At 52.0% G+C, this 27,497-nt stretch overlaps 1 protein-coding gene across 3 annotated transcripts in view; it reads right to left on the reverse strand.

The window, feature by feature from the left end:
- PPP2R2B (protein phosphatase 2 regulatory subunit Bbeta) overlaps positions 1-27,497 on the reverse strand; it is a 63,469-nt gene that overhangs the window by 20,483 nt on the left and 15,489 nt on the right. The window contains exon 1 of one of the 3 annotated variants that reach the window (XM_053956761.1): positions 21,618-21,789. The exons of the other annotated variants lie outside the window; for them this stretch is intronic. Coding sequence (XP_053812736.1) covers positions 21,618-21,687 — 70 coding nt within the window. The 5' untranslated portion in view covers positions 21,688-21,789. Of the gene's footprint in view, positions 1-21,617; positions 21,790-27,497 lie in introns of those variants that run through there. 3 annotated transcript variants of the gene reach the window in all.

A 27,497-nucleotide genomic window follows, 5' to 3' on the forward strand; every position in this document is an offset into this window, starting at 1 on the left:
TGAAGAGCTAAAAATACTGGCACATTCCAAATTTCTCTGCCCTTGTTACAGCAAAGAGGAATTTTGTGCTACCCAGCCTAGACGAAAGAAACTCCCATCTGGCAGCAACCCTCGTGTCACTCAGCGTCCCCCACCAAAGCACCCATTTCAGAGTGCCAGCGTGCAAGAATGTGAATTTACATCACTCCACCATCCTGGCCAGGTGTAATTTACTGGAACTGCTGGAAAGGAGAGTTCAGGAGGAAATAACATGATGGAAGGGCTCAGCACAGAGACTCCCAGGGAGCAGAGGCTCTCATGGCCCCAGGTGCCCAGGACAAGGACACAAAAGGAGTGGGGCAAGAGCTGCTCCAGAGCCCAATGCACCAGCAGAGACCACAGAGCCTCGGGATGCGATGGCTTGGTCATCGACAGGAGCAGAACAATGAAACAGAAAGGAAAGCGAAGGGCAGCTTTCAGGCAGAGCCACAACTTAGCCCATCTGAGGAGGTGAACAGAGTGAATGAAGCAGAGCAGTAGAGCTGCCTTTGGACCGGCTGCACCACCCATGCCTGCCCACCAGTCCTGGTGGGTCCTGGGTATGCACACAACACAGAACTCTTCTATCTGCATCAAGATTCACAACTCATTAGCTCTTGGATTAATGGCAATTTTTAATTGGTCAGGCTATGAACACCTTATTAAGCTGTTACACATCACACCTGTGGTGGCAGAACAGCACGTAAATCAAGACAATTAGCCTGGGACCCAAGAATCTCTCCAGCAGTGCAAATAACCCTCACTTTGTGAGGAAAACCAACAGCTGCTCTAGGGTGCCCCAGAGCACCCAGCTGCCAGGAGACCCAAGCAGCCCCACCAGTCAACCCCACCACTGCCCCAGCTCTGGGTGGGGTGGGAGAGGTCCACAGGTGCTACCTCAGTTAACGGTCCAGGCTGTGGCAGGACAGATCCTCTGCATGTGCACCTGAGATAACCACAAACCACGGTCTACAGAGCACAGCAACTTATTTTAAGAAATCACAGAATATTCTGAGTTGGAAGGAATCTGCAAGGATCATTGAGTCCATCACTCATGTGACTGTCCCATACCGAGATTGAGCTCACAACCTTGGCATTATTTGCACCATGCTCTAACCAACAGAGCTAATCTTAGGGGCTTAAAAGCAAACTGATTGAGAGCTGGCAGTTACCGAAACCCACAGTTTCCTGAATGATTTTTTTCTCCATTTACTATTCTTTTCTACGTTATTCATCTTGCACGTGCCCACGGGCACATCAGGGCAGCCCCCGTGTCCCAGGGCCGGGTCAGAGGACAGCATTGGGGCAGTGACTCGGGCTGCCCTGCCCTCCTGCACCCCCTGCCCTCCTGCACCCCCTGCCCCCCTACACCCCCTGCCCTGTGCTCAGCTGCTCCCCGCACTCACTGCCGGTGCTGGCTCACGCTGCCAGAGCATTCCAGGCAACTCATCCGACTGCTCTGTCCCTTGGCTCACTGCAGGATCTACGCTGCCATCCCTGTGCCAAGAGCCTCAGCGGCACAGCAGACACTACCTCCTCAAAATGGCTGATCTGGGCTTAGGAATAGTGATGGAAAATCCAAGTCCATATGCAAAATACACCCTTAAAAAAATGAGACTTTGTAAAAAGCAGCTGAGCATTGATCAAGTCCTCCAGCCTTTGCACACTAAAACCTTTAAAAACTCCAATGATTTCTGCCACACAACTGTCTGGGCACTTCTCATGCATGGGCATAAAGGCATAAGCAACGCAAAAAGTGACCTGGTTCCAAAATACCTTCTGAAAACTTGTGATTTCCAGGGACATCACTGGTTGCTGAAAACCTGAACATCTGACACAAGAAGCAGGAACTCACAGATGGTAACAATACTGAGCCCTTACTATTTACAAGATCTTTATCTGCAGCAGGAGCACAAAAGCTGCTTTTCTCAAAAGGTAACACTGTGCTGAACACTGCAGCACCAGGTCTGACCCTCAGCACACACCTGTGTCCTGGGGATGCTGCCTTGCAAACCCAGGACACTCTCAGATGCACACCCCTGCATCAGACTCTTCCTACAGAGAAGGGTCGGTGTGCAGACACTGGGATGGATGCTTTCCAACACACTTCATGTGCCATGCAGTCTTTCTTTCTGGTCATCTTGCTGCAGCCATCTGTTAGCTGATCAGCAAAAACTATTGACTGTTGAAAAATTTTAATTAGAAGTACCCAAATGTCAGCTAAGTGAGTAAAATTCAGAAGCAGCAAGCTTTGCTCTCATGTAGAGCAGCTATTTTCAGCTTACAACCCAATTTTGTTACCATCTTGCTCTGATGTCATTCTCTGTCACATTATTCCAGTTTGGTGCCCCTGGAACAAGCCCCTTGGCTGAACATGGGAGGCACAACATGCACCTGCTGTGACAGGAGCTTCTCACAGAAACCTGGCACTGGGTTCCACAAAGGATCACAAAACACATTGCACACGTGGAGGGTCAAGTGATGGGTGCCCAAGGGAACACCTGGGCACAGGGTGACCAAATGAGCTGCCTGCAGGTGGGTCAGCCTGGGAGGCAGCACCAAGACAGAAACACAGGTGGGTCAGCAATGAGGAACAGTAGTGGGTCAGCGGGGAGACACCATGGATCTGGCACATGATGGGAATGGGGGGAGGCAAATAGGGAATGTGGCTGATGGAATATGAACACCTTCTGCATGGGACCCTTCTCTGCCATAATCTACCTCTCTGCAGCGAGCACCCACAGAAGCCGCGCCCGTCAGAGTGGCAGCATTTGAAAAAATGTTCTTAACGCTCCAATTCCAATTCTATGGGAAAGCAAACACACCAGCACAGTGCAGACAGTCCCTGGTATTTGTTGCAAAGATTTGAATTTAATCAGCCAAAGAGGGCTTAATCCAGCATCTGGGGCTGTACTGAGTAAGACGGCAGCACAATTGGACTGGAGCAGGCACTGGGCTGTGCCACCCCCACCTCAGTGCCCATGTCTGGGCAGAGAGGATATTTCAAACTGGCATCAGCCACCGCAGTGCTCTGCCAGCAGCATTTCCCCTGCCTGTGTCCCAGTCAAGTCCCAGTGCCCATAGCCCCCCTCTCTGGGAGGTGGCATGGCCTGTTAGCACGCCCCATTGCCCTCCTGGTGCCTTCAGGAAGCTCAGGGTCCTCCCTCTGGGATGTGCCCCATTCCCAGAGTGCCACAGATACCCGTGGCAGGTGGCCACTGTCAGGTTCTGCCTCCACACGTGGCTCAACGCCACTGCCTGCCACTGTCAGCACTCTTTGCTGGGGCACAAAGCCTTCACAAGGCTCTGCAAGAGCTCACGGTGACCCAGAGCCCCTGCATGGGGCCAGACCACAGTATATGCTTTATTGCTCCCTCTAAAACTCATCACAAACTAAATTTTCTGCCGACTTTAACATTTCTTCCCATGGAAGACAGATGTCTGTGCCATCATTTTCAATCTGCTCCTGGAAGAGCTTGTCTCAAGACATTTTCCTTGCAGTATTTTAATTAAACTTTCTTTCTTTCAATTTAGTTGGGTTCATTAAATGATGTCCTGAGCCGCTGAAATGAATTGCTTAAATGTGATTTGTGCAGCAGCTTGAAGGAGCAGATTGCAGCTATAAATGAACCTCTCTTTGAACTTTACAAGTTTTGCCACTTGGGGTGCAGAAAGCACCCAAATGCCTCAAGTCCCTGGGGAAGGCCCAAGGTCTCTGGGCAAGGCAGCATTCCTGCTCCTGCTGATAAGTTACAGAGAGTGAAAAACACTTGTTTACAAACTACAAGTGTAAATAATAAATATTTCTGCTTGAAAAATAACAAATTTCGTATATACAGCTATCTTTAGTGGAAACAAAACCCTTGTTTGTTTCAGGGAACAAATTCCGGGGTGTTAGAGGCTTCCAAATAGAAGCACGGACATTCACTAGATCCAGTGAAAGCCCTCTTCCCGCCAGAGGGATTTAATTATGTTGAATCTGACAGGGAATTAAAAGTCTTTGCTGGAAGCTCTTTTTCTGGTGTCAGGGCTGTATCATTGAAGCTGAACATGGTGCTTCCCCAGGCAGGATCAGTGGAAAATATTTTTGACAAAACTGTTGGGCCGAGATAATCTTGACATTGTTCATCCGCCACAGCGCAGGGACCAGAATTGGAGCTGAACCCGGCTGTTCCCAGCGAGGTTTTATCACCAACACAGCCACACAGCAAAACCAGCTAGAGTGCATGGAAGAGTGATTAGTCTGTTCTAAACTAGTGGCAAATGTGGAGACAAGCACAGAGGCACTGGGAGGCCAGGCAGGGCAGGAAGCTGTCACTTGCCCAGACAAGGCAGCTGTTCTGCCAGCAGCTCCACGAGCAGCACAACAGCCAGAGCAGCACGCCCTGGGGAGCACCCAGTCCTCAGGCCACCAAGGCTCCCATTGAGTAGTTTGTGACTCTGCCACAAATCTGCTGTCACAGGCTGTGACTGATTCTGCCCAGCCTTACTACCCATGTCCATGGGGAACAGGGGCTCTCAGCTTTTGTCCTGAAGCACAGCAGCTCCCAGCAGGCTGCAGCATCAGGCAGAGGACACAGCTAGCACAGGACAGCACTTTGAATGAAGCTCTGGTTAGTCGTGAAGATTGTGACTCCACTTTAATCACAGGTGAATGGTGTGTGACACCAAGGCATAACAATCCTGAATACAAGGCTGTTACTGACAGAGAGGAGTGGGGTGAGTGTGAAAATCACCTGGATGCAGCAGGAGAAGGGTTAGTGAGTGCTTCTGCAGCACACATGGTCAACACCCAACAGACATAACTATACAACATCCAGCAACTTCCACTGAAAAGCTAAAGTATGATAAACAGTATGTTGTCTTACAGACCTCACCTTCTAAAAATTCGGTGGGAGCTGGGTACTTCATCTCTTAGTCTCTTCGTGTTGTCAGTGAGAAAGCAGGTTACCTGACATTAGGCAACCAGCTGGATGTTACCTGGCATTAGGCAGCACTGCTTCTCTACACCATCCACGGTCCACCCGATCCTCATCCAAAGACAAGGCACTGGGCTTCCCTCTCTCATGCTCCTGCCTGTGAGGCTCACCAGGAGAGAACCACATTGCTTGAGCAAGGCCCTAGAGCAGACCTCAGCTGCCTCAGTCACACACAGCTTTAGCTCAGAGCTCCCCACAAACGCAGCATCACCAACGCACATCAGCCTCCGGGGACTCCAAATGCCACTGCCAGCCCAGCCAGGCCTTTGCAAGTCTGGTGGTGTCCCAGAACGCTGAAGGACTTGGGACAAGCTCTGCTACATGAGGGGTCAGTACCATGAACACTCGCCCACACCCACCTCGGGTGGCGCGAAGCAGCATCCAAACACTGCATTCGACACTGGCTCACGCCAGGCAGGGGGAGCAGCAGCTCCACTGACAAGTGACAAGCTGCCCATGCAACATCCTCCTAGCACAGGTACAGCCAGCATCAGCCACGTCTGCACGGCCTCCACCACGGCAGGGAGGGAGGGCTGGGGATATGAGATGGTCTCATACTCCAGAGCAACGCCTGGGGCAGATCAGCCACTGCCAGTGCATGTGACGAGGCAGTGCTTCATCCCAGGGATGGGGAACACTGTCCAGGGGCACGAGGAGCAGCATCACTTCTGCAAAAGAGCCGTGGCAGCAAGGGCAACTGCGGGACACCCAGCACGGATGCAATCCCTGCCCATATGCCCAGGTGTATGCTGGGGTAAGGGTGTGGATTTTAACAGTTCTGCTGGAAAGCTGCTTCCCATTCTGACAGAAATCTAGGCATTATTTAATTCAAAACAGAAAACAAACTGCACTGTGGGCTGTGAGCAAGTTTGGGCTTCATTCAGAAGGGGAAAAAGTGAAAATATTAATTAACCCCAGTTGTTGGAAGAACGCCCTGCAGAAACATTATTCAGAAGGGGTCACAAATCATAAAATAATAATAATAAAAAAAGCCACAATGCTCTGGGGACATTAAGCGATTATAGAGAGATGTTATTTGGCTGATTTTCACACTTCATTAGCATGTGCATAATTTAACAAGTGAACGTGCTGAGGGCTGGCAACACATAAGAGCCACTTTCTTGAAACACGAACTGTAAATTGGGACACCACAGTTAGGGGGCTTGTTTTAAATCATGATGGAACAGCAACGGACATCAATTCCAGGCCTTCAGCAGAAGAAATGGATGTTCGAGGACCACAGGCCAAGCAGAGAGGTGCTATGGGAAGGTAGCTGCCCCTTTGGACATGGCCTAGAGAGCCCAGCTTCACATGGCTGGGAGCCACCTCAAAGCCATTTAACACAGAATTAGGTAAATCTGGATAAAACAACACCGTGAATCTGTGACCTTCTACTGCTCCCGCTTGTCTGGCACTCACCACAGAGCAGCGGGGACGCACTGAAGCAGAGGGCAGACAGACTTTGGGAGTTGCCATCAGAACAGGCAACCTTCCAGCACACTCATTCTCCTTGCAGCAGGGAGAAACGAGGGCAGGAAACAAAGGCGATTTCTCAGTACCGAGATGGCCACATCACATGGATGGGGCAATGCCAAGACAAACCAGACCGCCCGGGGCCCCGGCTGCTGCCAGTCCTCGTTTGCGCCGCGGCGGCTGAGAGCCCACAGGCATCCCATTCCAGGGGCTGTGACACGGGGGACTGAAGGCTCCACAGCCATCAGCCACAGACAAGGACACCCTGGACCAGCAGCCCAGGGCACGTGCTGTCCATCGCAGGGCTCCCACAGCACCTAGCGAGGCTGGGCAGACACGGCAAGCACAGGTGTCCAGCTCAAGGAGACCTGGGAGCTAAAGGCAAAGGGATGGTTGAGATGAGGGAGAGATGAGACCTTTGCAAGAAAAAAAAAAATCTCTTGCTCCTCTTCTCCACAGTATGTGGCAGCCACATCTCTAACCACTGTTCCAGATTGCAATTTCCCCATATTTTAACAGAAATTCTGTTTATGAAACTGCAAGAGGATTTAGTACTTATGAATAAAGCCATGAGGCCTGGGAGTTGTCTCTTTATATGATTAACTGACCACAGGCCATTTGTTTTACAACAAAGAGGCTCAATGATCCATGCACACTGATTTATTCAGCCCCCATCTAATGCAGTGGCTGACATCTTCCTGGTACCCATATCTGCACAATGATGGGAGGAATGCAGACCATGAGAGCCTCTGCCCAGTGCTCTACATGACAGTCCACCAGCTGGGGCAGAACTGATGGGCAGGAACCCCAGATCATGGTAGGGGAACCCAGCTGGCACACCAGGTTTCACAGTGAAGCAGGCCAGGGTTCTGCTTTTGGGTTCTCCCTAACACTCTCCTCACTGGGACACTGCTGCATGTTTCACCCACATTTCTGATTTCAGATACAATATTTGCTGCAAAGATAATGGTTATTACAAAATAAACTGGGGGAATCGATATTAGCCCTGTCATATCGGGCACCATTGACACTGTTTGCTGATGAAATACTGCTGCACTGAAACAGTGTGTGAGAACTGGCAAGTGGATTTCACTCTGAATAAAAGTGGAACTGACAAATGTACTGTAATTGTCCAAATTGAACAGCTGATGGCAAGTACCTGGCATCCTCTGACTACCACATACTTTCTCTCCAGAAGCACTCCTGCGTTCCAGGAAAGGATGCTGGAAATGTTACCTTCCCTCTGAATTTGGCTCTTAATAATTGAACAAGAAATTATATGGCTACAGAAGAAGTCTGAGTTTCTCCATCCAATGAAACACAGCAATGCCTGGTTGGCACTTAATGTTGTTTTGTTTTGCTGTACATAAATAATGAGGAGTGAGGATGCAGTACTTTGAAGTTGAACTTCGGAGTATGAGCAAAGCTACAGTGAGAATAATAAATTATGCAAAACTATTTGTGCTTGGAATGTTAATGTTTCAAGATGATGCAAACAGGCACTTTTTAAACTTCTTCTAAAAACCCAAAGAAGCCTTGGGACCAAACCATATGGTTTGTCAGCGGCCTATAGCAAGCTTAATGCTTCTGCTGGCCAGCAAGGATTTGGGCAATTAGTTTATTAATGTGTTTATGTAAACAAAGAGAAAAAAAGTTGGGGAAAGTCTCATCCATTTCTCTCTGCCAAACTTATTGAGCATCATCAAACAGAGAAAATGCAAATCTAAAAAGCTTTAAAACCCCAGCCAGCCTCAGCACTCTGACAAGGAGGACTGGTGATCCCATCACACATGCAGGGCTGAGTGGTGTCTTACCAGAGTCACGAGGAATGGGCAAAATGGTTCCTTCCAACCTCAAGAGTCTATGGAACCTCAAGCAGAAAACTACCATATCACTTATAGTTTATTGTTATATATCCCTGACTCAGGACAAGGAGTATCTAATTATTCTAATTGCTTCTGCTTTGGGAATGGGCCCTTTACACTTGGATAAAGGTGCCTATAAATAGCAGCATTTCTGCCTGCTCAGGCTGCAGGTCAGGTTTTATATGCTCTGAGAAGATTAACTTTATTCTTAGTGAAGAATTTAATTACAGGAAGCGATTAGCCAAATGCTCCCAGTCAATACTGAGGCAGTACAAGCTGTGCGGAGTGGCCACCATTGCTCCTGTGCAGGAAGTCCAGAAACACTGACATTATTGAAAAGCCATTTGGGTTTTAAGTGACACCAGCCAGACCTGGATCTCCACAGGCCAACTACAACATGCTGACTTAAGCAACATTCAGCAGAGCTGGGAAACCAATAAAAAGACAGCAGGAGACTGAAAGTCCATTTTAAAATGCAGGAATACATCAGTTCATAGCCTTGTTTTCTAATGGCAACACTGCAAAAATCAATGGCTTTTGAAAAGTAAAAGAAACACAGAAAACTGCTCGCAAACTCTGCTAGTCAGAAAACAACACTTGCTGATAAATGTAACTGTTTTCTCTGTCTTTTGGAGGACAGGACAAAAGAATGCCTTGAATATTTGCCATCTCCTGTAACCCTTTCCACTCCATGTTAATAACTGCAGCTATTCACTAAGCAAGAAAAAACTGTAATTAAATATACCTAAAGTAGCCTTCCAGCCTCCAAGGACTAACAAAGGCTAAGTCCACCAAGCCAGCCAAGCTGCCTGTTAGCAGGCTCACACGGGAGGCAGACGGGCGTGATGGTGGAAACACACTGTGGTGAACACTGAGCACTCAACGGGGGCAGCTCGCTCCGGTGATATCAGGGTGTATTTTTCTACTGCTAATTACCACCCACATCTCTTCCCAGAGCTGCATGTGCCCTGAGAAGGTACTGCCTGGACCCACTACTCATAATACCACCAGCCCAGCAGCTGCTGCCCTGAGCCTGCAGGTTTTCCAGGGGGTTGGTTTCATTTGAAGGCCCGAGACTGCATATGCAGAGGAAAAAAACCTTTTTCTGGCAAACCCTAGTCCTCTGATTTCATCACCTCATCAATAACTTTGCACATTGTCAGAAACAGATGGCAAGGAAAGAAAGAGGTTTGGTGAAGCAGCAGCTATCAGGAGACCAAGAACAAAGTGCCTTCCAAGTCTGGAATTCAGCTGTATACCAGTACCTCAAACCAGGGCACGGCTCCTCCCTGGAGCCAGGAAAATCACTGCCAGCCAGGGAAGTGAAAACCACATATTCCTCAGCCTGGCTGCACCACCACTGTGGGACAAGTGGTGCAAGCAGAGCTGGTGCTGCGGTGCCCGTTTGGAGAGGAGCGCTGGCACTGGCCATGCTCACTGCTGTGGTCACTCCCGAGGTCAAGCCACAGCCTGTAAACACACTGAAGAAGTCGGACAAGAGGCTTTGCCCGGCCCCAGCACATGCTGAGATAGGGCAAGACACCCAGCCTGACACGGACAGACACTTCCTGCACGTGGGAACATGAGCATTCCTGCGGAGATGCATCCCTCCAGAAGGTGCAAGGCGCGGTAAAATGAATCTGAAAACAGCCTCACAGGTTCCTTTCTCAAGAGAAAGCAGAGCCCTCTTAATTAAAGAAACAAAGCCTTTAAGAATAATACGCCAAAGCCCCTCTGGTTGCCCAGGCTGCTTGGGTCCCTGGCAAAGGGAAACGCACCAGACACGAGCACAATTTGGAGCAATTTCTGGCAGTTCTGTGCAGAATCTTTCCTCCTGCCTCTGAAGGAGGCTCTGGCTCACCCTGCACCACTCTCCTGCTACTCCCACATCAGCAGGTCCATGTCTGGACCCACTCACTTGCCCCGTGAGAAGCTGGGCAGCTGGGAAGAGGCAGGGGTGAGTGAAAGAAAAAGGCAAGAGTCAAGACTCCAAGTCACTAGAGGTAGTGACAAGCGTGTGTGCGTGTGTGTGCAGCCAAGCACACAGACATGCACAGTAACAAGTGCAGACACAACTGCCTTATGGGCTTTTTGATTTACAACTGCTCATCCCTGAGAAAAGGGGTCCCCAAAATGCTTGTGAACATTCCTCTGTCCTTCTGCCTCCTTCCACGGGTAGAACACCCCGTCAGAAAGGGGGAGATGGCGTCTGCCTGCCTGAGAGAGAACCTTGGTGCAAAGAGGACACCTTGCACTGTGGCTGGTTTTGGCTGTTCAAGGAGATGGTAGGATAGGTGGTAAGTCAAAGGCCTCAAAAGACAACATCCTTCTGCAACACAGACATGTAGAAGCACAGTCCTCCCATCCCTGTGAGATGTCAGAGACGGGACCTCACACCTGTATTTAGCAGACAAAGCACCACGGCTTGTGTCCATAATCAGCCAGGGCAAGGGAACATGTGGGTTGGGATCTACAGGCCATGACACTCCCAGGCAACCTTCTCATGGAAACTGACAGCAGCATTTGGCCCTGAGAGCCTAACTTAGAGCAGGGCTAATTGTATTAAAGACCACACAGCGTATTGCTTTATTTGTAATGAGTTTTAGGCTTTAGAAGCTGAGAATCCCATCTGCAAGAACAGACTGTTGCAGGATTCATCTATTAATAGCCACTGGTACGCACTTCCAGCTGAGGGACACAAGGAGGGAGGAGACAACCAGATGGAGATAATGCATTAGGGTGACACAAAGCCAAAAAAAGGATGATCCACTTCCCCACATCCTCACACACATCTCAGGCTTGCAGCAGGGAGCAGATGAAGTTTCATATGTGATTAACTCATAAACATCCTAATTAGAAAGTTCTTACATTCTATCAAATGTCCAAATATGACAAGACTTCAGTGTCCTCCCCAGAGCCCCATGCAAACGAGGCAGACTTCAGCTGCAACTTCAAAGCAAGACCCATGCCCAGCCTGGCATCTGTAAGATCCTGTTTATCAAGGGCTTTGAGACCTGCTTGTGAAAGTGTGTCGGACGAGAACCAAGAGTTACTACTCTCCCTTCTACGCTACACCCAGATCGAATTCTCAAGTATCTGACTCAGGCTGACCTCCAAACCAGCCTGTCAGCAGAAACTGTTCCCACTGATGGCAATGATGAGGAACTCTGACCATCTAAAGATCCTTGGGAGACTTGGATCTGGCCTCACTGTCACCAGAAACAGCCCCAGCTACAAGGTAATCTCTGCACAGCGTCATCTTCACAATCTTGGGTGAATTCCACCATTTAGTGCCACAGGTACAGATCTCTGTCTTTGTTTCTATGCCCAATGTTTTTCTGCCTGATGACTTCTATTGCTGAAAAAAAAGCAGAATACCCTGTCATAGTTGGAGTTGCTCCATCAGTAACACCTCATTGCTGCACTTTGCAGGACTCCCAATGAAAAATGTCACATCAAGTTGCCAAATGACAGTATGAAACAACATCCATAGCCAGATCTCTGTTGCAGGAGAGCTTGTACTGAGCTCTACAGGGGCAGAGGGGCTTCCCTCAGGTACCTCCAGGATGCCAGCAGCACGACAGCCCATCAGCACTGGGTTTTCTCCATCACACTTGCTGTGTCAGTCCGGAGACTCCCCACAGTGGTTGTTCCTCCAGCCCCCAGCCCATCCCCCTGGGCTGCTTTCCACTCAACACAAAGAACACAGCAGAAGCACAGCTCACAGCTCAGAGCATTGCTGAGCAAAGCCAGCAAAGCTCCTGGGACTCACAGGCATCACCAGGAGCAGGCAGGGTCCCATCGCTGCAGGACTCCAGCCGTGACCTACAGATGGAAATCATGCTGGGTCTGCTGGCTACAGCAACCCCCAGACCAGAGCCCTCACCCAAGGCCAGAGTGGAGAAACACCATCACTGAAACTTAGCCAAAACTGAACAGTTTGTCACTGCTGAGAGAGGTGCAGGTGCCTGCTTGCTCTGCTGCCTTCAAACAGAGCAATTCTGTAGAAGGAAACTGCTACAGAGACGCTTGCGAAGATTCTGATGGGACTCTGGCTTCTGCCAAGAAATCAGGCAAACAACCAGACTACCCCTAGATCCCAGCATGACTCGTATCCTCCAGCTGAGAGTGTTACCTGAACAGAGCTTCCTAAGCAGAGGCAATCACAGGCAGACATCTGGCACACCATTCCTGCTAGCCAGAAATTTTCAATGGGGAACCAGTTACAAAGCAACACTGCTCACGCTGTTATTATAATTAAGAATCTGTCAGCCTGCTGAAACGAAGGCCAAGTTTATTTAGGGATTGTGAGGGAGGGCTCTCCAAAACAGCCTCTCTAATTCTCTCTCTTCCATTCCCCAGATCCCACAGAGATGCATGTTTCCACGGACAACTTGCCAGCTGAGGCTGGAGCAACCTCTACCACTGCTGATATCTAACCTCCAGCAGCAGACCCCATCTCCTGCTCCGAAACAGCAAGTGCAAGGGTTCCCCTAGTCATTATAGAGGTTTCCAGTGGAACTAGGAACAGCAGGCATGTCCCATCCACAGGCAGGTATAGGTGGGTGAGCTTCCACTGGTTCCTGCCTCAGGGGGCCACGCCATGCACCCTGCCTTCAGGATAGTACCTCAGGGATCTACAGGGCAGGACCCCATGGAAGCAGAGCTTGTTTTCTTGCGATTTCATACTGGCTGAACAGCCTCCTACCTGCACATCTGGACACTGCAGATCTCCAGGCACCTTTCAGAGGGCTCCAGTGCCCCTGGAACACCACACATAGGATGGGCACTCTTCCTGGCAGTAGGTTAGTGCAGGAGCTGTCCCACAAACACCCAGTGATGTGCACTGTGTGCCTGTGCACGTTTAACGTAGGAGCCAGGTGTTAAACAAGCTACAGCCCCCCCAACACAGGTCAGCATCTGGCACCATCAGTCTGAGCTCTGTGGTGAGACAGACTTAAGGGCTGCAGCCCTGCACTCCCTGACCTCGTCCCCTTCTCGCTCAGTAAAATTGACTTGGCCTGCAAGGGGAGTGATCTGTCACCCCTGCTCACCAGCTACGAGGCTGGTGCAGGAATGGGCAGTCAGGCACTGGCACGTGGTGTTTGGTCAATGCCTGCACTCCTCAGGGAAGCTGCTGCTCCCCACGGTCCAACCGCCCTGCCTTTACTCACAGAGCTAACACAGGCAATGCAAGGAAATGCCAGATAACTCAGCACCGGGGCTGCACTGCTCATTTCAGGGCTACCTGGTGGCACAGCAGTACACAGGCAGGGGCCCGAGCACTGCCCCCAGCCCTGCCAAGGCAGCCAGGGGCAGCACCACCACTGTAACACAGCTGCAGCCAACCAGGGGACACCCAGAACACCAGTCTGGAGCTGGCTGACCGTCACTGTGCACTGCTGTGGCACAGCATTGCTCCATCCCCGACAGCAGGCAGGGTGCCAGGGCAGAGTGAGGGCAGGGCAGGACCCCAAGGGCACTGACTGTGGAGCCACACCAGCTCAGGTCACACGTCAAATCACAACTGAGACATGTCTCTCTTGCCATGAGCTTGCTATCAGCTGATGAGGACCCAGATATCAAGAATGAAAACACCAAGATGAAACTTTAAAAACCCATTGGTCTTCCAAAGTCTACAACATCTTGAAAGTGAGCACATTTAGGGAGCCCTGCTTGTGTGGCTATGTTGGGCTGGGCTCACTGAAGCCACAGCTGAACCAGAAGCCATTTCGAGGTCTGGGGCTTCCCCCACTGTTGTATGGCTCAGCAAGCTCGTTATTAGCATTTGGAGAGGGGTTTGGCTTTGATACCCCTTGCACTAAAATGAGTTGCAGATCAAACTAGGCAATCAACAGAATTTTTAAATTAAACTACAAAATTATTTAAAATCCCCTTTGAGGACGTTATCGCAGGGTTAACACCCACTCTTGGCTTCAGATAATACAGCAGCAATAAATGGTAATGTGCTCTATGAAACATGATTTATTTTTGCTGAGCAGGCTTGGCATTATAAATCTCAGCACTCTTAACATTTAAAGTTGTTATTCCAATGACTAAATAGACATGAGGGAGATAACAGTCTTTATCTCCATTAATGTTTTATTGTTGTTCAGAGAATATGGATATGGACTGATCCAAGCATAGGAAAATCACAGCAATTTGTTTGCATATTGGGGAAGCTGAGATAATGGTTGTGTTTTATGACCGCACCAGGGAATCAGCTGAAATGCAGGACAGAGCAGATCAGAATGAGGGATTAATCAGCTACTTTGGTTTCTGGTTTATAGTCCGCTTACATTTCCATTCCCAGGACCTGCCTTAGCATGACATTAGAAGAGATGGTCCAACAGCTGACTCGTGGCACCCAAGGAAGTGAAGAAACAAGCTCTGAAGGAAACAAAAAGGCTGTACAACAGTTCTGTGTAATGCAGACAAACAGCACTGCCACGGAGGCAGGATCCTTCTGGATATTCAGCTGCCTGGAAGCAGTTCTCTGCTCTCCCTGAGCCCCGCTGTCCTGGCCCCTGCAGCTTCCTGTGGTGTCACAACACAGAGCTCCTGACCTGCCTGGCACTTTACCTCCTTCCCAAGGTACACACCGCACCTCAGAGGACCACAACACCCTCTGTAAGCTGAACCTGAAACAGTGAGCTGGAGCTGCAGTGAGTGCTGTGCTGCTGGAGGCTCAAGCAGACAAAAGCTGAAAACCAAAACAACAGAAACCCCAGACAAACCCACAGCCACCTGCCCCATCCCGAGACCCCCTGGGCCAGACCCTTTCCCCTCAAGAAATCAGGTGCATAATGCATTAGGGAAAAACAGCAACCAGTGCTGCCCTCAATGAAGACATTGACTCCAACAGCTCAATCACCCCTTTCCTGGGAGGATGGCAGGGAGGTGAGCTGGGCACAGCATTCCTGACAGCACACAAACAACACACCAGTGTGGGCACACCTGGCCTCCAGTGCCCAAGTGCTGGGGCAGATGGCCACAGTGGCATCGCAGCCTTTCCCAGAGCACTGGAGTCAGGCCCAGGCCAGTGCCAGGTTTGCTGTGCCCCAACTGCCCCTCTATAGGGCAGGGCAATCGCCAGCTCCCCAAGCCATGGGGATTTTGGGAGGGCTGCAAAGAGCTCAGGTGCCACTGCCCAGGGCTGCCAGATGCCCGGCAGTCACTCACAGCAGCTCTGCACAGGGATGCTGAGTGAGAAGTCTGTGGTTCTTTTGGTCGGCTGCAGGCACACCGGCTGTGCAGCAGCTGCACCAGCGCTGGCCCGGACCCCGGGAGGTGCCTGCGCTGCTCGGGCAGAGCCCGGGGCGCTCGCCCGGCACTGCCCGGCCGCTCCCTGCGGTGCCAGCCCTGCCTGCAGCTGGGGCTTTGTGCCTGCTCAGCGCGTCGGAGCCATGGGGAGGAGCAGCGAGGAAGCAGCCGCTATTTTTAAGCTGCCTGATCAGCATCCTGCCCGGCCAGCATGCCTCCAGCGGGCCTCACCTCTGCACCAGCCGACACGCATCCCTCCCAGCGGTTATGGGAGGCACCAACTCACACAGCAGCATTTCCAAGCCATCCAGCAGTGATCCTGGCACGTATATTCTCAAAGGATTTTTTTTCCACAAGCATTTATTCCCCCAGCCAATCACTAACAAGCAAGTCTGGACTCAATAGTCTTGGAGGTCTTTTTCAACCTTAATGGTGATATGATTCTGTGATTCTAAGCCTGCTGGCAGGGGTACACCTCTGCTCCAGCATGCAGAGTTAGGGAAGCTGATGATTACCATGCCTGCCACGGCATTAAGCCCTTCCACCTACTGACCTTGAAGGCACCAGATCTCACCAGCTCTTTTGGGAGGAGGCGTCAGGGGTTTGGCACAGCCCTGCAGACTCCTGTTCCCACAGGCAGCCACAGGGCAATCTGCTGGGTCAGATGAGGAGCACATCCCGCCCAGCGTCCTGTCTCCAACAGACAACAGATGATACAGCAACCATGCAACGTTTCCAGTAATATTCTCCTACCCTCTGCAATGTTCAGCTCAGGGGGCTCATGAACCAGAGGGGGTCTCTCTGCATTTAGTAAATCCTGACCACTCCACCAAGGCACTCAATTCCATTTCAAAACCTGATGACGGGGCTGTCCTGGCTGGCACCCCAAGCATCACCTGCAAGCACCCACAGCATAGCTCAAGGTCCTGGGCTTGAGGTCCTGACCAGTGCTGGGTTCTGACCTGCTGCAGCTGGTCCCCAGAACACGGGGACCCCACACCAGGTAACTCCAGGTTGTAAGGGCACACCCCTCTGCGTGCTGTTGGTGCCTGCTGGGAGTGACCCAGCTTTCCCCAGCACTGGAGAGGGAACGGCTTGGTTCTTGCACAGAACTGAGGAGACAGAGACAGATGCAAGCCACCACCAGTGACCAGGCACCCTCCTCACAGTCCATCTGCAGTGGGTCAGTCACATAATTTCCTGCTCCCAGTCCTCTCAGTAATCTCTAGATTACAGAGTCCCTAGGCACAGCTATTCTCTCATTAATCTGTAGATTAAAGTATCCCCAAATCAGCTTTGACGTAGAGCATTGCAAACAGTTGAGTGATGCTGTGCTTCTGCAGCAAACCCGTATTGGACAGCATACAGGATGTGGGTCCTTCCACACCTGGGGGAGCACAGGCTCAGGAACAGGAAGGGATGTCTAAACACAGTACTGTGTATAAATAAAAAGCAGAAAGGATGCAACTGTGTTTCGTAACCAAAGTACTCATGTGATAAAACAACTTCACAGAGGTTCCTGGATTAATTAAATCTCAACCCAGATGATCTCCAAACAACAACTTGCATCGTTTGCAACAACAGAAATGCCCAACAGCTCTTGCCCTAACCCAGCACTGGGAAATGCTGCACTTGGTGCTTTCCTGGAGACTACATGCAGATTTTTAAAAAAGCAACCACTGTACCAAGAGAGCTCAAGGCAAACTTCCCTGGCATCGGGGTAGAGAGGCACTGGCATCAGGGCCCCTTCCTGCAGCGCGATGGCAGGGCAGGAATTCAGGCAGGATGGGAATGACTGAGATGCTGACAGAGAGTTACACAAGGAGTAACAAGATTAAAGCAGGAAAAGGAAATAAAGATTTCCCAACAGCAAAACCTACTTGGTTTGGGAAGCACTCCCTCAGGAGATCAAAGACTTGCAGGGGCATTAGCCAGGCCCAGGGAAAGGGTGCAGGGAGCAGCCATGCAGTGGCCCAGGAGTGGCTGCAAAGTGTCATGACTGTCCTGCCCAGCAGGGTCAGCCCTGGCACATCCCCAAGGCCATGCAGCTCCAGCAGGGTCAGCCCTGTGCCCGCAGGGGAGAACGTCCCTTGGCAGAGCCATTGGGGAACAGGGACATCCCTCAGGGGATGCCACGATGGTCCCCCATAGCAGCCCCACACCATGGCCATGGGACACGAGTACTCCCAAGGATCCTTCTCCAACAGCACAACCACCTGGCCATGACCACCTCCCCATGAAGTCCAGGCAAGACCATTACTCTTCCTCCCATTGCCACGCTGGAAATCGTGGGTGCCAGGGCTGGAGCATGCCAGTGCTGCCCACAGCCATTGCTGGGCCTGGGACGTGTGCACTGTGTTAATGACCAAAGCACCCAACCCGAAATGCACACCCCACTCAGAGACTCCTGCCAGTGCCCCCCCAGAGCAGGTCCCTGGGGACGCAGGCACCCATCACACCCTGGAAGAGTTCCTGTCTGTTGCATCACGCCAGCAGGAAGGGCCATGTCTCAGTGCCTCACATCCTCATGCGAAAGGCGACTCTGCCACAGCTGCTGTGGGGCCAAGGCCTGTGGGCTCTCCACACCACGCCCAGGACATCCAGCAACAACAGGAGGGAGCAGGGATAGGGCTGGAGAGGTGAATTCCATCCCAACAGCCAGGTGCCTGTGAGAAGATGGGCTGGGCTCCTGGCTGAGCTCACAGATGGGGGACAGGACAGGCAGTGCCAGCTTGGCCAGCTTGGCCCTGGCCCACCCAGCCCTGCCACCAGAACCCCCTGCCCCAAGAGGGCCCCACGACCCTCAGGCCAGCCTGGTGCTCAGCATCTCTCCCTCATCAGAGGATACTGCAACAGGGCAGATGTGCACAGACACGGAGAACCAATATGAGGCATTGTCCCCCTGGGATGAACAGTGACTGAGCTCCTTTCCCACCTGAACCTGCTGAGCACACAGGCTGGGCAGGGCTCAGGGCAGGGCTCACGGAAAGGGTCATTCATGTCATTCCTCTCTTGTTTGGAGGTATTTAGCCAATTGTCAGCCACTACAAGAACTCTGAGACACGCCAGGTGAACAGCACTGCTCACAAAACAGGCGACACCCACAGCCTGAAGCCTAAAGGAGACAGAGGAGTTTTGGGTCCAGCTGCTGAAATGGGCCAGCTTGGGGCAGGGGACATGAAGGACCCTTAAGGCCACATCTCCAACAAGCACATCTAGAAGTGGAAGTTGCTCCAATGGTTGTTTGCATTCAAATGTCTCAATTTGTCCTGCTTTTGGCTGGGCACTCAGCAGGATTGCCAATGAAGATTTAAGCAAAACAAGAACAAATCAAGCATATTTTCTGGAGATTTTTCATGTGAGATCTGCTGTTCTGCAACAGTGATCTGAGCTGGCATTGCCCTGGAACCCACTCACCCTGCTCCCTGTGCCCGGCAGACCTTGTGACACAGCTGGAGACGTGGGCTGCACCTCAGCACCTCGCTGGCAACCCGAGTCGAATTAGTACAAGGGCCCCGTTTCTTCTCAGCAATACTCTGAGCTGCACAGAACAAGGCATTCAAATGTGCACTTGTGAAATACCATCCTCACCCCACATTTGCATGAAAATACCAGACCTATTTAAGTGACAACGACACTTCACTAAAGCAAATTACATAACCGGCTATTTCCCTCAGCTGACACACCAGAGACACCTTCATTTCCAAAGCAACTCTGCACTTGCTGCACAGCATTTGGAAGGATTTTCTTCTTTTTAAACCAGATACTACAGTGTTTTAGGCATATGCTGCTTTCACATGTAGAAAAAATAAAACTTAATTATCTAAATTTTTTATCTTAGCGGAATCTACCATTTCAAAGCGCAGTCAGCCTCCCTCTAGCAGAATCACTGCATAGACTCTGGAGTTCTATACAGCACGGAGTGAAGAAAAACTCCAGCTGATACACAGCCATTAAATCCTCTCCTGCATTTCCCCCTGCCCTGGAACCACAGCAGGGATCACACCGGCTGATTCGGTCCTCCACTGCACAAATGCCTCTGTCTCTTTCATTTCTACCGAGAGGATTGCTATGGTTCCCTAGTACGACGCACAAGGTCTTTCTGAAAATGCCCGCATACAGCCACAGCTTACAGACAGACTGGATCTTACCACTGAAAATCCCCAGCCTTCCCAGGGTCACCGGCAGAAATCACTGCGGGCTCATCTCAACCCTCCACCCTTCCCCACCAGGAAACCTGAGTTCTCAGCAGGTCACAACAAGGTAGCTATAGCCTCATTTTACATTTGCTGGCTGTTGCAGCTGCCTTTTAGAATGCAGCAACAGCAAAATCGTCCTTCAGAGAGCACAGCAAATGGTGATGTGAGCCAGACAACTGGGAGGTATGGGAGCTCAGTCCCATCCTGGCCACAGCACCCTCCTGGAAGCACTGACCCACACCACCCCTCTCAGCAGAAACCTCCCATCAGCGTGGTGTGGCCTCCACAGGTCCATCACTCAGCCCAGGGCAGGTTTGCCCACTCGCCAGCCCCACAGTGCAGCGGCACCTGGCCCTATAGCCCGTCCTGCTGGACCCCAGGCCACAGTGTGAAACACCCAAGCAGAGCAGCAGAGCCAGGCACGCCCCAGGACAAGCCCTCCCCAGCGCCTGGGGGCTGTCACGCTGAGCACTCCATTCCAGCTACACACAAGCAACACGAACAACCATTTATTTGGCTCATCAGGTATTCAAAGCTTTCCATTACTGTATGAAGCCAAAGATTTTCCACTAGATAAACCCTCCTTTAGCCATGTGACAAAATTCCCAAAGTCTGGCTTCCTCTAAATCTCATGAGGATGACACAGTAAGTGAAAGCCTCTTTGGCTACTAATTAAGCTATGAATAAGCTTGCTCTGACTCTGGTATGGAGTCTGGTTTTTGAAGCCTTATTGAAGGTGTCAGTGCTACAAGAAAGGGTGGGGGGTTCGGTTTTGTTTTACATCAGCTGCACTTTGCTCCTGAAGTGAGAGAGCAAAGGGAGGTTGTGACAGAGCTGATGTGAAGCTGACAGCTCTTCAGTTACCAGGGAAGACAGCAGAGGCAACAGCAGCTCCATCCCCATCCCTCCCTCAGTCCTCGCTGCTGGAGCTGCCTTTGTGGTGGCTGCAGCAGCATGTGCAGGCTGAGCTCATGTTCTGATGCCTGAACCGAACATGGCCACACCATCTTCGCTGCTCTTGAGCTATTATGGGAAACCACTTTCAAATGCAACATGAGCGTCACCAGGGCTGTGACATCCATGTCCAACAGCCTTGGCATCTCCTTGCATCTGCAACGCACCAGTCAGGACGCACTTCACTACACCTTCCTGAAGTGGCTTGTAGTGAAAATAACCCCGAAACAACTGCTCCATTGACCAGATCTGCACCAGCGTTTGCCGTATTCCCGCACCCCACAGCGCGGCTTCAGCCACCTGCAGCACCGCGCACGCCCTCAGGGGCTGAGGAAGCCGATCTCGAACCGCGGCCGCCGCCCGCATCCCCCTGGCTCCGGCGAGCTCCGCATCTCTCCGGCCCCGCGGGCTCCGCTCCAGTGGGGAAGGGCTTGTGGGAGGGTCGGGATTCCCCTTTCTCCCGGAGCCGGAGGAGCGAAGCCGCAGGAGCGAAGCCGCAGGAGCTCCTGGAGGGGCCCGGCGGGGCTGGGGGCGGCCGCGTCCCGAGCGCTGCTCCGGGCGGCTCCCGGCGCCCGGCTCGGCCCCCGCTCCGCCGAGGGAGCAGCCCGGCCCAGGGGAGCCCACCCAGCGACACCCGGCGCTGCTGAGTCACCGCAGCGGCTCCGCCGCGCCCGCACCCAGCCCCCGGGGCCGCCGCCGCGGGGCTGACCAGCCCGGTCCCGGGACAGCCGCGGCCCCGGGGCGCGGAGAGCCGCGGCGGAGGGCGCGGAGCGATGCGCAGCGGTGCGGACCGGGGCCGGGGCCGGGGCCGCTGCGGGGCGGCCTCACCTGCTGCGGGCGGGCCGGGGGCTGCGGGCCGGGCTCACCTTCCGTGGCATAGCTGTGGTCTCGCAGGAAACTGCTGCTGATCTTACGGGTCTCAGCGTCCTCCTCCATTGACGGCGGGCAGGCGGGCGCGGGGCGTCAGCAGCCGCAGCCGCGGATCCATCATCCCCCCCCGCGCCCTGCTCCGCGGCGGCGGCCGCCAAATGCGGCGGGGGGGGGCGCAGGGGCGGCGGTGCCCGGTGGCTCCTCCCATACGGCACCGACCGGCACCGCGCGGGCGGGCGGAGCGCGGCGCGGCCCCAGCCCCGCAGACGGTCCTGCTCGGAGATGCACCTGCCTCAGGGACGCTCCTGCCCGGGGACGCTCCCACCACGGGGGAGGCTCCTGCTCGGGGGATGCTCATGCCCTGGGACGCGCCCTCCTGCCTGGGGACGTTGCTGCCCCGGGACGCTCCTGCCGCGGGATGCTGTCATACCTGGTGACGCACCTGCCCCGAGGACGCTCCTGCCCGGGGATTTCTCCTTCCTGCCCGGGGCGTCACTGCCTGCTGGACACCCCTGTCTCTGGGGAAGCTCCTGCAGCCTTCAGGCAGAAGGACTGCTGCTCCCTGACCTGTCTGCCCAGGGAGCAGCAAGATCCCAGCAGAGGGCTGGCAGCAGACCCTTTTTTGGCAGAGCCGGAGCTTACGAACGCTGGGAGTCCCGGGGCAGGGGGTGCAGTAAGGGCCATGGAGGTGGCCATGCCGGCAGTGCTAAGGACGTGTGTGCCCACGGGCAGCTGGTCCGGGCTCACCCTGTCTTGACTTTGGAAGGGGGTAGGAATGGTCAGTGACTTATGACCACAAAGGTCGATGTGAATGGGGGGATTGGTGGCATCCAGAGAAGAAAATGAACCCAAGGACTGTGGGGGAAGGGAGGGCTTTCCTGTTCAGGGCACATCTCTGAATGGACAGGCTGTATTCTGGACTCATCATCTAGTGAACACCAAAGGGAAACAATTGCCCACTGGAAGGGTTTTGTGTCTTGGTAGAGTCCAGGAAGAAGCCTTGGCACTAGCTGAGCCACTGACAGACACAGGGAGGAAACTCTCAGGGGACAAGTTCCCTCAACTCCAGCACCTGAAGTTGGAAGTAAAATCCAACCACAGCATTATGGCACAAGAAATCCCCAGCCAGGCAGCAAATGCACACACTGGGCAGCAGTGAGAGGACAGCCACTGCTCCCCACTCTTACATCTGACCCACACTGTCCCCTCTGCCCCCCACTCTCCACTGCTCAGACAGCTGCTGAAGGGAAACAGGTGCACAGACACAGCCTGGGGTCTGACCCAGGCCTGCATCCCACAGCACCCCACTGCTCCACACTGCTGCCAAGACCCACCTTAGCACTGTCTTGATTCACTCTGCACAAGAATATCATCGATGCTGGGCACTGGCCAGGCACAGCAGGCAGCTGGCACAAGCAGGTGCAGGCCTGTGGCACCTTCACAATGTGTGCCCACCCACCCAGCACCCCTCAAGACCCCCATGCCATGGAGGAACTGCAGAGCTTGGCGTGCCACAGCTACCACAGGAGCTGTGTGACAGTCCAGGGCCACCTCAGCAGGGAGTGTAATTGTTACTGGAACAGGAGGATGCAGAGGGAATGGACAAAGAGGGTGGATAATACTGTAAATACAGTGATGCACTGCAGCTTGATTTCCTCTCCCAACTGTAGTATCATAATTAAAATCTCATTGGGAAGGTGCAAGATTTTACAACCTGTATTATTATCTGCTGAGATTCACTGCCTGCTTGGGGGCTGCTTATTCCAGGGGAAGCACAGGAGAGAGCAAGAGGGCTCAAGGACTCCAGTACGCCCAGTATGTACGTCTTTTGGACAGCATGTCCCACACCCATGCTGCACAACCACATTCCACACCCATGCTGCACCCCCACACCCAGCACACCAGCACACCCAGCACACCCCCACACCCCCAGCACACCCCCACACCAGCACACCCAGCACACCCAGCACACCAGCACATCCAGCACACACAGCACACCCCCATACCAGCACACCCAACACACCCAGCACACCCAGCACACCAGCACATCCAGCACACACAGCACACCCCCATACCAGCACACCCAACACACACAGCACACCCAGCACACCCCCATACCAGCACACCCAACACACCCAACACACCCAACACACCCAGCACACCCCCATACCAGCACACCCCCACACCAGCACACCCAGCACACCCAGCACACGTCCCTTGGAGGAATGTGTGGACACCCTCAGATGAGAGGCAAAAGAGGGAAGGCTTGTTCTACCCATTGTGACCTTATGAGGAAAGGTGAATTCCCAGGCCCACAGCTGCCTGCCTCCCCAGGATGTTTTCTGACATGCTGTCACATAGAGGCTGATACAAGACATTGTAAAACTGCACCTTGGAGAACTCTGGCACTTACTCATATATATTCTTACATATATATGTAAGTATATATACTTACATAGATACATATATGACTTCAGAATTTGTCAGTCAACCACATCATGTCATAGGCCACTCATTAATACAGGGATTACTAATGTGACAAGCCAAAAGCATTCATCAGACAGGCATAAGCCTGAAGTCTCCATGCCCGAGCCTTCACTGAATTATACTGGAATGTGATTTACTTTCTATAATCACCGGCCACATGTTTAAGTCAAGAAAACACATTGTATTTGAGGCTGAGGTTGCTCTTGGCTGCAGTGGTGAGAGCCACAGGTTAGTGTGAATTCTCACCCTGTGGAAAGCCACAGGACCTGGCCATGGCTTTGCAGCACAGCGCAGATATGCTGACCAAAGCTCTCCTGCAGGCCAAAGAGAGCTACAGCACTAGCATCATGCTTTAAAAATAATTTTTATGTTGCTGGCAGCTCCTCGTGCATGCAACAGCCCAGGGGACCAGAGCCCCACACACCGCAGGACCTGGAAGTGCTGCTGGCTCTGGGCGAGTCAGCTGGCACCTCTGTCTGTGGAGTCCTGTCTCCCGAGGGAAGGACATGGACCTCCCGCAGGAAAAGAGAGATGGAGAAGAAAGATTAAAACTGCACCACAACACTATCCCCAGGAACTGGGCTCTCTCTGTCTACAAGCTACACTCACCTGCAGGTGTCCTGTAAGAGGCAAGAGCAGCTTCGACAAGAAAAATAAAGACAGATTTTGAATAAGCAATTGTTACCATATCACCTCCTCCCACCAGACCCCAGATGCCAAACCTCAGGCCAAAGGCAATGCCCAGCTGAGTAACAAACCCCTGCAATGCCTGTGAACAGCATAAACACAACAGTGACCTCCTTCCCTTCCTTTTCAGTAGGCACCATCTTCAGTGTATTTTCATTTTAACAAGTACCAAGGCCCTTCTCCTTTATTAAGCAGCAAAAATCATTCCCCCATTGTGCATGAATTATACGTACGTATTCATAAGTTCTGCAAAGTTTTTCAATGCACTGTATCATTTAAACAGATCCAGAAGCCACCTGTTTGTTATGCAACACACATAGGAGCTGCATCATGAAATCCATTTATTCTCAGCTTTTTAAAATCCAGGAACAAGCCTTTACAATAACTAAAAGCATTAGCTGTCCTAAGCAGGAATCCATTTGCAGATTAAATTTGCCAGAGGTCGGCTTGTAGCTGTCACAGTTTCCCAAACCCCCAGGTGTCTGCCATGTTCTGTACTTTGACATCTCCTGAAGAGCCAGGACACTTTCCACTCCAATGATTTTTGTTTCAATTAGAGAGGCTGAAGAGTTCCATGCTCAGCTTTCTGTGGGATCTAAACAGTGTGTGAAGAATAATTGACTCAAACTTCCTATTTTATGCTCAGTACAGAACTTCCTTCACAGTGTTTATTTTACTCTCCCATCCATTAGCACTCAATTTTCCTAAATACTGTTTTAGGTTAGAACAATACCCTCATCATTTAACCGTTAAATATAGATAACAAAATTTCTTTTAAACTTTTAAGAATTATTTCTGTTGGTTAACTGATGGTTAGCTCAGTGCCCTCAGTGCCTGAGGTCAGCCTGTGTGCAGAAGCACTGGTGCCAGCACATGCCCATGGCACAGGGGTCAGGGCTGGCAGTGAGAGCCCCAGGGTCCTGTGCTCTGCCTGCCACAGGTCTGTGAGCAGCACAGCAACCTGAGGCTGCATGTAGACACTGCTTCCCCCTGTCTGTCCCTTCCCCTGGGTGGAACATCCCCCTGTTCCAGGGTGGGACAGGGAACTGCTCCTGGTAGCAGCACATACTCTCACTCTGCAGCATCTCAGCCTTGTAGACTGATCAAACTATGGACCAACACAGGTGGTGGCTACTTCCACCTGCACCGACCACGTCAGAGATGCTTTAACTGAAAGCCCATCTCTGCTAAGGAAGGGAAACCAGGCCTTTCATGACACCCCTCAACATCTCACATCAGAGCCAGCACCTGATCTTTGATCTGGATGAAGGTCATGGCACACAATTAGTATTCAGAGAAGGAGAGCACTTAAAGCCCTTGTACAATTTCTCATATCGTGTCCAGTAGTCCAAGTCCTTCAGCTCACAGATTCCAGTAGAGACAGCACTTTAGCTTCACAAATCTGAAGAGCTAATTATGCAGTAAAAATGGGGTAATTATACTCCTATTCTCCACATACAATTGGTGTCAGCCACCTGGGCTGGTGGCTGGCTGGCCCATACTTAAGGGACAACTCCAAAGGGAAAAAGCTGTCTCAGGGCAGAGCCCCCCATGCTGCACACCCTGCAGGAATCCAGAGCTTCTCACCATCCCCAGTGCTGAACACATCCAACACCACAGGCACGGTTCCTGGGATGGCCAGAGACACAGACACCAGGTCAGGGATCTTGGTCTCTGAGGAGGAGAGGAGCACAGACAACTGAGTCCTTCACAGACAGTTTATAAATATTGTGCCAGCTGAGCACCCAGAGAGACTGATGCTCCTGTCTTCCAGCCTAAGAAGCCTGGGCACGGCTCAGGAAAGGCACCAGCTTGCACCAGCCAGCAAAGACCATTCCCATCCAGCCATGAAGGGACGTGCATGGAGGGTGAACCCTCTCTGGATGAACACCCTCATGGTCAACGCCTCATGCAGGACCATCCCCTGACGGTGTGCTGAGCTGCTGCGTGGTCCCAAGGGAGCACCTACGCCCCCACCATGTGTTAATATCCTCCCTGAGCCCCTGTGCACCCTCTGCTGTCCTCTGGAGCCCTACCTTTGTGCTCCTGCAGTGCAGCAAGAGCTGACTGTGATTTCACTGCACTAAGTCAATTTGTTTTTCATGTTTTCTCCTGTAAGTCACGTAAGCAAGCTGGGGAAGCCATAACCCACATCTGTGATGAAGTCCCAATCATATGAGCCTTAATTAGCATGACTTGAGGAAGGCAAATAATTTACCAGCTTAAATCAAGATCAAGAGAATTGGGAAGCCAGGTTGCATGCAGAGGACAAGCTGCAGCCCTCTTCTTCCCATATGGTGGAGAAAAAGAGTCAGGACCTCTGGGCAGAAAAGGGAAGAATCAGTTCATTGAATGCAAAGAAGGTGAAGACTTCTGCTTCTCAAAGGTCAAATGATAAATTGATCTACTTGGCCTTGACCCCTGCCATGATGGTACAAGCTGTACATGATTAACAGCATGCCAGCAACGAGCACTGCCACACACCCAGCCTGGCTCGGGGAGCAGCTGCTCCCCAAGGGCTTTCCCTCCTGCCTTCAACTAGACTAACCAGCTTCTGCTGCACTTTAGCAGCTTTCTTCAGTGCAGTCTTTCCCTACTAAGCATTTTATGCCAGGCTTTAGAAAAGGTCAGACATCTTCCTGTTCCTCAGATTTCTCCTATAATACAACAGCTGCACAGCAACAATATAATGCACCTGTGCA

This window comes from Vidua chalybeata, chromosome 15, assembly GCF_026979565.1.
Source record: "Vidua chalybeata isolate OUT-0048 chromosome 15, bVidCha1 merged haplotype, whole genome shotgun sequence".
Lineage (NCBI taxonomy): Eukaryota > Metazoa > Chordata > Aves > Passeriformes > Viduidae > Vidua > Vidua chalybeata.